At 42.8% G+C, this 14,057-nt stretch overlaps 1 protein-coding gene across 1 annotated transcript in view; it reads left to right on the top strand.

The window, feature by feature from the left end:
* The window catches only part of PGM5 (phosphoglucomutase 5), a 106,954-nt gene that overhangs the window by 54,770 nt on the left and 38,127 nt on the right, over nucleotides 1-14,057 (top strand). Inside the window, exon 7 of the mRNA XM_048849350.2 lies at nucleotides 10,324-10,439. Within this exon, the coding sequence (XP_048705307.2) occupies nucleotides 10,324-10,439 (116 nt within the window). The remainder of the gene's footprint in view (nucleotides 1-10,323; nucleotides 10,440-14,057) is intronic.

Below are 14,057 nucleotides of genomic sequence, written 5' to 3'. Positions count from 1 at the left end.
GAAATTCAGGAATCCACTCATTGACCTATTTGCATCTCACATCACTGCAAGGTGCCCTCCTTTTTCTCCCTACAGAAGGACCCAAGGGTAATAGGCGCAGATGCTGTCTCCCAGAGGCGGCCAGTAAGCCGCCTACACCTTTCCTCATCTCCTCCTGCTACCCAGAACTATCCAGAAGATCCGGAGGGAAAGGGTGCTATTAGTATTAGTAGCTCTTTACTGGCCAAGGAGGCTCTGGTTTTTTTAGTCCCCTCAATGTGGGTCACTCTGACCCCACTGTCCCCCTTTAAGACAGTATCTGCTCTCCCAGGGACCAGAGCCACAGTACCTGAGGCTACCTGCCTGGCTTTTGAGCAGTCTTGCATGAGAGGGGATACGAGGAAGGCATAATAGTCACTCTGCTGGCATCTAGAAAAACTTCCACAATTCCTTCTGACTCTGGCACTTGGTGGAAGTTCAAGCCATAGAACGAGAAATGTAGTTTCTCTCCTCCTACACCATTTGTATTGCAGATCTTGGAGCTCTTGCAGGAGGGCCAGATCCAGGGTGACACAGTTTCACTGTTAAAATGTCAAGTGGCTGCACTAAATAGCATACTTTCGTCCGCAGACAGGGGGGCTCTGCATCCCTTTGAGCCCATCAGGAAGGTGTCTATGTATTTCCTCTCCATCCAGGTGTCCCTCCTGATGGCCATTGCCACCTTCCAGAATGTGTTAGAGCTTGGGGTCCTCCCTTTTCAGGAACAGTACTGCACGTTCCACAATGATATAGTTGTTCTTTGAACAGGTCCAGCCTGTATCCCAAAAATTAACTCAGTTTATCGCACAGACAGATCATGCTCCCCTCTTTTTGTCCAGAGCCATCACACCCAAGAGAGAAACTCGGGTGTACATTGGATGTTGATAGCACCCCTCAAGCGCTACATCTGCCACACACAGGTTTTTTGTAAGTCCAACACTCTATTCATTTTCTACCATCCAGTATCTTAAGAAAAGAGCTTCAAGATGGATGAAACGGTGCATCCAGGCACGAAGGCTACAAGCCAGAATCTCTCTAGCAGCCAGCATCAAAGCCGCCTCATTGAGAGTGGTCACACCCCCCTGGGCAAAGAATTCTTGTCCTCCATAGCATAATATCTGTAGGACAGCCACCTGGTCATCCATTCACATAATCTCAAAATTTTGCAATTTGCCTTTGGTGGGAGGATGCATCACAGTGCGGTGACCCATCAGTAGAAAAGGAATTTTAAAACTCTTTATATAGTTCTGTTAGACTCCATGAAAGCACACTGCTATATAATTCCCATTGGTTAACAGATCTGTGGACTTTGTAGATGGAAGAGAATAGGAACACTTACCTTGAGTTAGTGACAGTTTCCGTTCTCTTAAGTTGAAAGGTCCAGGGGTCTGAACCTCCCTCGTTTGGAGTATTTCTTTGGCCAGTAGGATAAAAAGTCCTGTTTGGTTCTTTCAAATTGATTCATGAAGTTATGCTCTGCTGTAGGAATTCAGTTTATTGCTATAGTGCTTCTAAACTTATTAGCAAGTTTCAGTCCACAGGGGATAGTATTCTTTGCTATGGAAGCTGTCTCAACTGACAGGCTTTTCAGTACAGCTGGCCATGCTCGCCCCTGTCAGTGGCTGACGGATGTAGTTCTGCCTGTGTAGTTGCATGCAGATTGACTGGTTAGCAGATGTGCATACCTTGTAACTCAGGGAAAACACATTTTTGGTATGTCGAAATAAATGTTCTAATTCTGCTCTGTAGGAGAACCAGCCGCAGTTCTTGTCTTGATCATCTCCTCATAGTGATTAATTTGCAGGGGTGGAAGCAATGGAAATTTTCTCCTCTGATCATTGTCTCTGGCTCTGAATGTTCAATAACTTCCTGGATAGCAAATATTTGTTTCCTTCCTCTATAAATATTTTCCTGTTTTGCATTCTTGTTTGCTAAATCTGTTGAACATGTTATTCCCCTTTTGATGGGGATTTTGATGCGCTCTCTTTACTGCAGTTAAGAAACTTTTGTGTGGCTTCTTCTAAGAATTTAATATATGGCTTTTGGAGCAGTCATTTCCATCAGCTGGCTATATGTTGCATAAAGATACGTTTCTTATTTTATGGGCTCTCACTTCACTGCCCTTTAACTCCATGAAGTGACAGTGGAAAAAGGAGAGGCTGCTCAGGTTTCACTATGCCTTTCATAATTCTGAACTTCAGCCCTTAGAGGACAGCACACAAGGATGTGGAAAATGGGACCATTTTACGGCAGATTTGAAGCTACACAGCAAATCTGAAAATAGATATTGGATGCCAGAGATGTGTTTCTGTTTCTGAGGTGAACAGCAAAAGATAAAAGACTACATTGAAGAGCTTTTTACTTTTCTGAAGGAATCTGTAGTCACTGCAAAAGTGGTATTCAAAAATGTTTTTGAAAGACCTCCAGAATCATCAGAACTTTAATTTTTTAACATAAGTTAAGGTCCACCAGTGGAAACAAATTACACTCATGAGTTCCACATTTCTTCAAAGCTGTGCTGTCTAAAAGGCATATTCTCATCGCAATGCACAGGGATTGAACTCCCACGGATGCTGCGAGCTACACGTTCCCAACCCTTTGATGAAGCTATAGCCATGCATTATTAGCAGTGTGTCATGGTCTTCCAAAGCTAATGCAGCCATACTTAATTGGAATTCATTTGCAAATTGGATACTATTAATTTAGGCTTAAATAGAGACTGGGAGTGGCTAAGTCATTATGCAAGGTAGCCTATTTCCCCTTGTTTTTTCCTAACCCCTTCTCCCCCCCCCCAGATGTTCTGGTTAAACTTGGATTTATGCTGGAAATGGCCCACCTTGATTATCATACACATTGTAAGGAGAGTGGTCAGTTTGGATGAGCTATTACCAGCAGGAGAGTGAGTTTGTGTGTGTAGGGGGTGGGGGGGTGAGAAAACCTGGATTTGTGCTGGAAATGGCCCACCTTGATTATCATGCACATTGTAGGGAGAAAGAAAAGGAGTACTTGTGGCACCTTAGAGACTAACCAATTTATTTGAGCATGAGCTTTCGTGAGCTACAGCTCACTTCATCAGATGTGATGAAGTGAGCTGTAGCTCACGAAAGCTCATGCTCAAATAAATTGGTTAGTCTCTAAGGTGCCACAAGTACTCCTTTTCTTTTTGCGAATACAGACTAACACGGCTGTTCCTCTGAAACCTGTCATTGTAGGGAGAGTGGTCACTTTGGATAAGCTATTACCAGCAGGAGAGTGGGGTGGGAGGAGGTATTGTTTCATGGTCTCTGTGTATATAATGTCTTCTGCAGTTTCCACAGTATGCATCCGATGAAGTGAGCTGTAGCTCACGAAAGCCTATGCTCAAATAAATTGGTTAGTCTCTAAGGTGCCACAAGTACTCCTTTTCTTTTTGCAAATACAGACTAACACGGCAGTTACTCTGATACTTAACATTGAAGCTCATCTCTTTATTCTCCTTTTGTAGCTCTAAGAGTAGGGGAGATTTATTTTGAACATTATTATTTGTATTATAGTGGCCGCTAAATGCCCATTTGGAATCGAGGCCCTATTGTGCTAAGTAACATAGTGAGACACTCTCTGCTCTGAAGAGTTTACAGTCTACATAGATTAGATATACAACAGGTGGGAGGAAAAAAAGAGAGCCAGAAAGGTGGAGTGACTTGCCCCAAGTCACACAGAATGGCTAGGATTAGGACTCAAGGCTGCTGGCTCCGAGGCTACTTCCTTATCCACTAGCTCATGTTGCCTCATTAACCTAACACTGTCTAACTCTTTCTTCTTTAGTACAGTGAAACAGAAAAAACAAAATCTGATATAGATTTTTATTTATACCTCTTTATCTCCTTTCAAGCCAGTCAAGACCAGGAGGGAAAAAAAGCTTTAGGAAACAAATCTAGCATTTCGCACCATAAACTTATTATTATACTTAAGGTTTTTTTTGTTTTAGAGGCTTGGTTTAAAATAAAAGTAAGGCCAACAAAATCAGCATCTTTATTTGCAATGCTGGCCTGGTGAATGGAAATGTCTGAACTAGCATAACAACCCCTGGAAACTTGTGCTGGTGGTTGAGAGGGGTCTTGGAAGCAGTTCATCCTTTGTGAAGGACTAACGTGATCATCCCAGGGTCAGGGAATTTGGAATAGCACAAGTGAGAGAATTTCCTGTCCCCAAACACTGTCAGCTGTGGGGACACAAGACCTTGGAAACATTTGCAAGCACAGTAGTGCCTTGGGATATTGTTAGGGCTGCCTCAAGAGATTTTTCTGCTCTTAGCAAATCGGGAACATCTGCCCTTCCTAGCCCATAGTTATTGTCACAGTAAACAGAGTTTAAATATTTTTCTGTACCTGATCTTCTGCTGACCTAAGTGGCCGCCTGTTCAGCTCTGTATGATATAATCTGCTTCATATGATGGTATATTTTAAAGGCCATCAGTGTGGGTAGTGCTGTACAAACAAAGAAAGACGTAGTTCTGCTCCAAGAAGCTCAGTGTCTAGATCAGGGGTCGGCAACCTATGGCACGAGTGCCAAAGACTGCACGCAAGCCAATTTTTAACGGCATGCTGCTGTCTGCCGGGGACAGCAGCATGCAATTAAAAATCCCGCCCAGCCCGGCCCACTCTTCTCCACCCACCGCTCTCTCCTTGTAGGGCAGGCAAGCTTGCCTCTTCCCCCAGCGTGCAGGGTTCCTGCCCCTCCCTGCGGCCAATCGGCTGACGGCCCTTGCTACAGAGGGGGAGAGGGAAAAGCGGAGCTGCAGCATGCTCTCTGCTCCGGGGACCTTGGGGAAGGGGGTGGAAGCGGCATATCCCCTCCAGCCCCCTGCCGTGAGCCACTCCAGGCAGGGGGCTGGAGCACCCCCATGACCCCAGCCCACACCCCCAGCCCTCTGCCCTGACCCCTGCACCCCCCCCTCACAATCCCAGCCCTGACTCCGGCATCCCCCACACATACCCAGCCCCCTGCCCTGACTTCTGCACCCTCCTCACACACCCTCAGTACCCCCACACCCCAGGCCCTGACTCTTGCACCCCCCACATCCCCACCACCACCCTGAGCAGCAAACGGGAGCTCCTGCACACACACACACACACACACCTTCCCACCTGCACCCCTCGCACCAAATGGGAGCTGCCCAGGTAAGTGCTCCATACCCAAACCTCCTGCCCCAACCCTGAGCCCCCTCCCTCATTCTAGCTCCTGGCCAGACCCTGCACCCCAACCCCCAGCCTGCTCCTTCACCCCCAGCCCTGTTCTCAGTGCACTCCCACCCTCATCTCAGTGCAGAGAGAGGAAGAGAATGGGCCAGAACCAGGGAGAAGGTAGGTAGCTACTCTATGTGGACAGGGCTGGGACTCCAGACCGGCAGCGGGATGAGCGGGTCCAGCAGCCGGGATGCTGGCCGGCAGGAGCCGGCAGACAGAACCCCAGACCAGCAGCGGGCTGAGCCGCTCAGCCCACTGCTGGTATGGGGTCCTGGCTGCTGGCCCCGCTCAGCCCACTGCCAGTCTGGGTCTCTGGCTGCCGGCCCCTTGCCAGCCGGGGTCCCAGCCGCAGGCCCCGCTGCCGGCCTAGGTGAACGGAACCCCAGGCTGGCAGCGGGCTGGCGGTGTAAGATCAGCATTTTAATTTAATTTTAAATGAAGCTTCTTAAACATTTTGAAAACCTTGCTTACATACAACAATAGTTTAGTTGTATAATAGACTTATAGAGAGAAACCTTCTAAAAAACGTTAAAATGTATTACTGGCACGCAAAACCTTAAATTAAAGTGAATAAATGAAGACTCCGCACACCACTTCTAAAAGGTTGCCGACCCTTGGTCTATATCAAACACAGGGTAAACAAGTTGAGGATCGAGCCTCCTACTGGTGCCTTTTCTGTTCAAGTCCCCTTCTCCTTCGTGGATAATTCTTACGTTTTATCTGAAGTAAAAAAGTAACAGTATTTTCCCAGTGAGGTGCAATGATTTAGTTGCTTTTGTGCCTGAGAAACGTTAGAGCATGGCCATTCATTTACCTTTTGTCTGCTACAGGTGTGCTACTTAAATGTGATGAGGTTTAGCGAGTCTGTCACTTGTGGGAGAAGTTATGTCTCCAAAAGAATTGATTTTTGGTTTTCATATCCAGTCTTTGCCGGGGCACCCCAGACATCAGGTGGTGACTGCTGGAAGAAATATGTCAGAAGATCATTGGCTTTAATCACCCACACTAATCAATTCACCTTTACAGTTTAGGATTGGGGTGATCATCACAATGTAAAGCATGTCAAGAGAAGAATTGTTGATTTGTATACTTGGTGTATTTGAATGCTGTATTCTGCATGGTTTCTATCTTCTAGAAAGAAGGGACAAGCTTTTTCAGGGGAAATGGCTCTCTTGGGGCATTTTGACTGTTTTGTCTTGTTTCTGTTTGGAGAAGCCATGGGCTACGATGCCTGGCGCAGCTTAGGCCCTGATTCTGCAGGTGACTCAATGTGCACAGACCCCTGTGCCTGCATGGAGCCCCATCGATATCTGTGGGTCTCTGTGTAGGTGCCCATATGGAATCACTTACAAGATCAGAGCTAAAGCTGCTTGCTGTTTTTCAGATTAAAAATATTTAATAAAAGAGGCCCTTTTTAAAAGTCAAAAATTTTCGTGAAAAAATATTTTTCAAACTTTTCATTTTTTTTCCTGACAAAATTGTAAAATGAAAAATGGAGCCATGCTTTCAGTTTTTGTCTTTTTGGTTTTCTGTTTCCCTCCTCCCTCACTTCCTTTGTCAGTGGCAAGTGGAAAAGGAAGGTGGGAAAAAATGAAAAAGGGTTAGATAGGAAAACCAAAAAATTAACATTTTCAAAAAGAAAAATTTTGAAGCAAAAATTTGATTAAACCTTTTGTGAAAATATCAAATAAAGTAAACCCATTCTGAAACAGAATGAAAAAGGCTTAGACATTTTTATATTCTTCACAATTTTTCCCCCATATATCAACCTGCTCTAATTCAGGACCTCAGAGAGTTTGCCCTTCTAGTCTCTTTTCTTTGTTCATTATCTTTAGTTTGCTTGACTCTTGAAGGAAGGAAGAAGAGAAGGAAGAGGTCTGATGTGTTTATCTGATCGAGAAGAGAAATGCGGATTGGAATCTTTTTTAATGTTTATGTTGAATTTAAAGGGAAATTTGTTAGCCCTGTTGTGGCAAGTAACATGCAAAAATGACTATAACTAAATTAGATGAGAGAGAAACAAAATATTTCTCTTTAGTTTGTTTACTTTGTGTTTGGCAATACTCTGAGTATACCAAGTTTTTCCATTTCCTTCTTTATAGTCAGTTTTCCTTGTTTTGTGTAACTCTTCTACAAAGCAAGAGGGGAGAATATTTTTTTAAAAATAGGAAATATTATTTAAGCATAAAATCTGGCAAGGGGGTTATGGGGCATATGTGTAACTGAAACACTTTAAACTATATTTAATTTGGCTAGATATAAAATTGGAAGTGTCCCTTTAATTTTACTGGACAGGTTTTTTAAGCATTGACGGATCAAAGAATCTTCCGAGAAAAACACTTATATGAGATTTCATTCATAAATACAAAAATGAGTTTTTAATTGGGAATTTGGAAAAGTAAATGGATCTCTTTGCTAGCAAACTGGTGACAATTAACAGGTTGGAAATTTTGGGTGGGTTTGACTTAGGCCAGGTCTACACTATAAATTTACATCAGCATAACTACATTGCTTAGGGGTGTTAAAAAATCCACACCCCTGAGTGACACAGTTATACCCACCTAACCCCTGACGTAGACAACGCTATGTTGACAGGAGGGCTACTCCCGCTGACAGAGCTACTGCCTCTCACAGAGGTGGATTAACTATGCCGATGGGAGAAGCTCTCCCGTTGGTATAGTAGCATCTTCGCTGAGGTGCTACAATGGCACAGCTGCAGCAGTGCATCTGCCCTTAGGGATATCGGTCCTAATTGCTTTCAATAGGACTTTTAGGCACTTTTTATACATTCTACCTTTTGATACTCGATTTACGGATGTGAAGAATCTATTTTTATCCCTGCCCAAAAAATTATCCACTCTTTAAAATTTGATTGGTGGTGTTTAAAAAATAGTGCATCACTTTGATTTACATGTGAGTTGTAAGAGCTGGGGTATGACAGCCATCTGTGCCTACAATTGGAGCACTGGCTGCTGTTGGATCTACTGCCCTTCAAAGGAACAGAGATGTGTCAGAGGTAAAAAGCCATAGGGTTCTAGGTGGAGCGGCAAGTGTTAATGGACAGAACTCTGAATCAGCTGGGCCTTGTTAGCCTCCTAGAAAGGCACCTGGAGCAGTTATAAAGGGGGAGAAGACAGCTGCTAGGGATGGCTCAATAGCCAGGCTGCTGGTCAGAGGGCAAGGACTGGCTGACTGTACTGGATTCTAGTTAACCTTTGTGAACAAGAAGGAATTTAAAGACTGCTCTTTGTGCTCTTCTGCTACAAGATGGGAGTTGAAAATTGATTTTAAGTCTGTGCTTTTCCCTTCTCCTGGAGCAAGAGAGATCCACAGATTCCGCCAGCTCTTCCTTTGGAGCAAGAAAGGATTTAAAGATGATATTTCTTTTTTTTTTTTTGTTCAACCTGTCTAAGGGATCTTTGTGTCTCTGCTTCCTGGAGAGGATCCAGGAACTGTGCCAGTAGACAACTATCTGAACTCCAGGGTCCTCCCTCAGGAACAGGAACTGTCTCTTTCGGTGTTTGTACTGCACCCGCCACAATGGAGTCCTCATCCCAATGGGTACCTTTGAGTGCTACTATAATATAAATATTTAATAATAAAGACTGTGGTCTGGAGGACTGAATAGAGCTCAGGGGACAGGGTGGCCAGAGATCATGGAAGACCTGCCAGACTGTTGCCTTAGTTTGGGGCTCAAGATTGGAACTCCAAAGCACTGGATGGGCTGGAGTTCTTTTCTTTCCCTGGTATCAAGGAACTGCATGAAGCTGACTCTGTTACAGGAATTGGAGGGTATTTATTCGATAGCATATAATTGGTCTTTGATCAGAGAGACTCCTTGTTGATCACTTCTTTGGTATTAGCCCGACAAAGGGATTTTATGTCTAACTTTTTTATGAAAAAAGAATTGCTCTAGACAAGAGACTCATCTTTTTGTATATGCAGCTAAACCTAGGTGAAGCCAATCATCAAGGCCTTTACACACATGCTTCACTTGACTTTCATGAGCAGTCCCATTGATTTCACTACTCCTGACTACAAGCTTAAGCACTCATGTTGGTATTTGCAAGTTCAGATCCTTAATGATCTTCTTCACCTAGATATGGCTACATTTGAAAAAAGATGAATTGTTTGAATCTTGAACATTGCTTTCTTCTGTGGGATTGGGACCTAAAAGCAGATGATAATGCACAAGATTAACTGTGTTTATTACTTTAATAAAATGAGCAATAAAAAGATGCAGGGTTTTTTTTAATGGAATATACAGACTAAGGCACCAATCCTACAAACACTCAACATGCACATAACTTTACTGACATGAGTAGGTATGCCTATGATTAAGTGTCTCAAAGACTGGAACCTAACTTCATATGTTGAGGGTGTTTCTAGAGAGATAATGCCATGTATTGAGCAAGTCACATTGCTTGACTATCTCTCAAATCCCATTCTTCTTCTTAAAAAATAGTAGACAGAAAATCCCAGACCCAGAATGAAAACAAGCAGACAGTTAGCAATAAAGAGAGAAGCAACATTAAATTCTCATAAGTCCTCAGTTGGGTCCTAGGAGGAGAATGTATTTTATATTCTATTTGAGAAAGCTAATAAAGGAATAGTTTATTTTTTAAAAAATTTCTGGCAGTTTGAGCATTTATTTATTCAGTGTGATTTATAAAATAATAAATGCCCATCCCATGCTCCAGGCATCTCTACAAAATGTTCACATAAAATCATACAATAAACTGCTCTGCCCATTCCTATTGTTGTGACTAACCATTACGCCCTGACAAAAAATCAGGGCACTAATAAAGCTCCTCAGACTGAGTTTCCCATAAATACACAAATAAAGACAAGCTTTGCATGGTGCCCAGAGGGTTAACACAACCAAGCTCTGGATGAAATAAATTCCACTCAAGGGTCCTTTGTGCAGTCATTCCCTTTTGTTTACATCAAAGTCCATTTCTAAATGTGTTTGAGGTATGGTAAGACCCAGAACATCACTCCCCTGTAGCAATTGTTGTGAAATCTTACATCCACATCTAAGTGAATGCACAGTCTTAATCATGGTATTTTATTGTTTTAGGGTGGCAAAGGCACTGAAAGTCCCTGTGTATGAAACACCAACAGGCTGGAGGTTTTTTTCAAATCTGATGGATTCTGGACGATGCTCACTTTGTGGAGAAGAAAGCTTTGGCACTGGTAAGAAATCCAGTAACAATGTTTGCCATAGAACCTTAAATCTGCTTATTCTGTTGTGGGATATTGGGCACCAACCTCTTTATTCAGTGGTAGGAAGACTCGGCAAATTAATTCCCTGGCATAATTGACCATGGACCCTCGAAAGTTCAAATTTGAATAGGTGACCTTTAAGCTCTGGGTGCCACGTAACCTGTGTTATGAAATATCAGAGTTTCAGTAGCAAAAACAGTAGGCCAAACTCGTTCTGAGGGGGTGGGTAAGCTGCTTGCCATTCCATCCTAGAATGGCACAGGACCCAGAAAAATTTCTCCTGGTCCTACTGCAAAAACAATTTTTTCTTCACTGGCTGTGCCAGCAATTTGATGGATTTTGTGCATGTGTATATGGTCATTATGTGTATTTATTATGAGTATCTGTGCATTAAACTGAACCTGTTGCGGGTGTCTCTGTTTAGGACATTGTCTGGTTTTCCAATGGTTCTAGTGACAGAAAGAACTTTGTAATAAAACTACTTCAATGTCATCCAGTCAGTAGCCACATTTTCCCAAAGAAATTGTCCCTCCTCTACCTCATTAGTTAATGAAGCCAATTAGTGACATACAGAATGCAAAGCAAATATGAATAGCCCATCAGGAACATAGGATTGCTAGTTCCAGCACATTCTGCAAACATGTGAAACATCTATCTATGCAATCTGTAAGTTTTGCATTTAAAGGTATTTGTGGGATATGGAAATAACTGAATAAATTCCACTGTGTGTTTGTCTCTTCCTTATTCCTAAATATGTTGAGGAGTGCATCTCACTGCAGTTCTCCCCCCCCCCCCCCCAAAAAAAAAAGTCTTGACTCTGGATAACGGTGGTAGCATAGAAGTACATCTGAATAGCTAGACTGTTAGTCTGTAAGTTAATTATTTTGTATTTTGGTAAGAATTCTAGGAAGTTCTTTGATGTTTGGAATGATTTCTCTGTTATAGATTTTCATAGAAAAGCAAACACCAAGCATTCATGTGACTGTTTTTCAAAGGGCAGCCTACACAGTCCTTGGACCTTAGAGGACTCAGAAAAGAGGGGGCATTTTAAAGGAAACTGGGAAGTTTATTTCCTTTCAGAATATGTTCTCATTTGTCTCTGCCCAAGTTCTCTGGATACTGAGGCTTCAGCTGGGTGGCCAGACCCGAGATTTTTCAACCAGATGGCTATCTAATGTTATACCATTCATCTAGTGCTCCTCTCCCTGTTTCTAAATGTCAATAGGTTCTCTCTTCCCTCCAAGGTCAGTCACACGTCTGCAGCCTTCCCATGGGACTCTTGTGCCCCCCTGGCCACTGATCCAGCAAAATAACCTCATCAGCACCTGAATTGATAGGAAAGCCCCATGCATGGGTGGTGGAGGGTTGGCTTGCTTGTGGCTGGAATTTTCGAAGGAGCCTAAGAGAGTCAGGCACCCAACTACCATTGACTTTCAATGGATTTGAGCACCCAACTGCCTTAGGCCTCTTTGAAAATACTAGCCTATGTGACCAACAGGCGTAGAGTTTTCCCTGCCATACTCAAGTCAATCTGTGGAGTTAGTATAGTGGTGGTTCCACACTGTGGACAGGTCTGAGCCCTTACTGACTTCCAATATCTTATACCCTTAAGTTGAAAGGTATTTGAATAAATTATAGTGACAACCCCCCCATTCAGTCTTTAGAGGAGGTTTTGGAACAAATTGATAAACTAAACAGTAATAAGTCACCAAGACCAGATGGGAGGAAGGAACTCAAATGTGAAATTGCAGAACTACTAACGGTAGTTTTTAACCTATCATTTAAATCAGCTTCTGTACCAAATGACTGGAGGATAGCTAATGTGATGCCAATTTTTTAAAAAGGCTCCAGAGGTGATCCCGGCAATTACAGGCCAGTAAGCCTGACTGCAGTTCCAGACAAACTGGTTGAAACTATAGTAAAGAACAAAGTTGTCAGACACATAGATGAATATAATTTGTTGGGGGAAAATCAACATGGTTTTTGTAAAGGGAAATCATGCCTCACCAATCATGCATACTAGAATTATTTGAGGGGGTCAACAAGCATGTGGACAAGGGGGATCCAGTGGATATAGCGTACTTAGATTTTCAGAAAGCCTTTGACAAGGTCCCTGACCAAAGGCTCTGTAGCAAACTAAAGTGTCATGGGATAAGAGGGAAGGTCCTCTCATGGATTAGTAACTGGTTAAAAGATAGGAAACAAAGGGTAGGAATAAATGGTCAGTTTTCAGAATGGAGAGAGGTAAATAGTGGTGTCCCCCAGGGATCTGTACTGGGACCAGTATTTTTCAACATATTCCTAAATGATCTGGGAAGAGGGGTAAACAGGTGGCAAATTTGCAGATGATACAAAACTACTCAAGATAGTTAAGTCCCAGGCAGACTGCGAAGAACTACAAAAGGATCTCTCAAAACTGGGTGACTGGGCAACAAAATGGCAGATGAAATTCAATGTTGATAAATGCAAAGTAGTGCACATTGGAAAACATAATCCCAACTATACATATAAAATAGTGAGGTCTAAATTAGCTGTTACCACTCAAAAAGAGATCTTGGAGTCATTATAGATAGTTCTCTGAAAACATCCACTCACTGTGCAGCGGCAGTCAAAAAGGTGAACTGAATGTTGGGAATCATTAAGAAAGTGATAGATAATAAGACAGAAAATATCATATTGCCGCTATATAAATCCATGGTATGCCTTCACCTTGAATACAGTGTGCAGATATGGTTGCCCCATCTCAAAAAAGCTATATTGGAATTGGAAAAGGTTGAAAAAAGGGCAACAAAATGATTAGGGTTATGGAACAGCTTCCGTATTAGGAGAGATTAATAAGACTGGGACTTTTCAGCTTGAAAAAGAGACTACTAAGGGGGGGAAATGATAGAGATCTATAAAATTGTGACTGGTGTAGAGAAAGTAAATAAGGAAGTGTTATTTACTCTTTCTCATAAAACAAGAACTAGGGGTCACCAAATGAAATTAATAGGCAGCAGGTTTAAAACAAATAAAAGGAAGTATTTTTTTTCACACAACACACAGTCAACCTGTGGAACTCCTTACCAGAGGATGTTGTAAAGGCCAAGACTATAGCAGGGTTCAAAAAAGAACTAGATACGTTCATGGAGGATAGGTCCATCCATAGGCTATTAGTCAAGATGGGCAGAGATGGTGTCCCTAGCATCTGTTTGTCCAGAACCTGGGAATGGGCGACCGGATGGATCACTTGATGATTACCTATTCTGTTCCCTCTGGGGCACCTGACATTGGCCACTGTCGGAAGACAGGCTACTGGGCTAGATGGACCTTTGGTCTAACCCAATATGGTCATTCTTATATTCTTATGTTCAGCCTCCCTCCCACATGACAATGAACCATGCCAGTGTGGTTCCTGACTCATTCACAAGTGGTAAGGACTGCAGCCAGCAGAAACTGCAGATATGCCCCAGAACTATTACTTTCCATTGCACACAGAAAGGGGAAGGATTTTGGTCACTTGCCATTTTAAAGGAACAGCACCAGGAAAAATACATGATTATGCTGTAAAAAAATAAAAACTAACAACAGTATTTCCATAGCATGTGA

The sequence above is a fragment of the Caretta caretta genome, chromosome 5 (genome assembly GCF_965140235.1).
Source record: "Caretta caretta isolate rCarCar2 chromosome 5, rCarCar1.hap1, whole genome shotgun sequence".
Classification (NCBI taxonomy): Eukaryota; Metazoa; Chordata; order Testudines; family Cheloniidae; genus Caretta; species Caretta caretta.
This window is presented reverse-complemented; position numbering and strand designations above follow the sequence as displayed.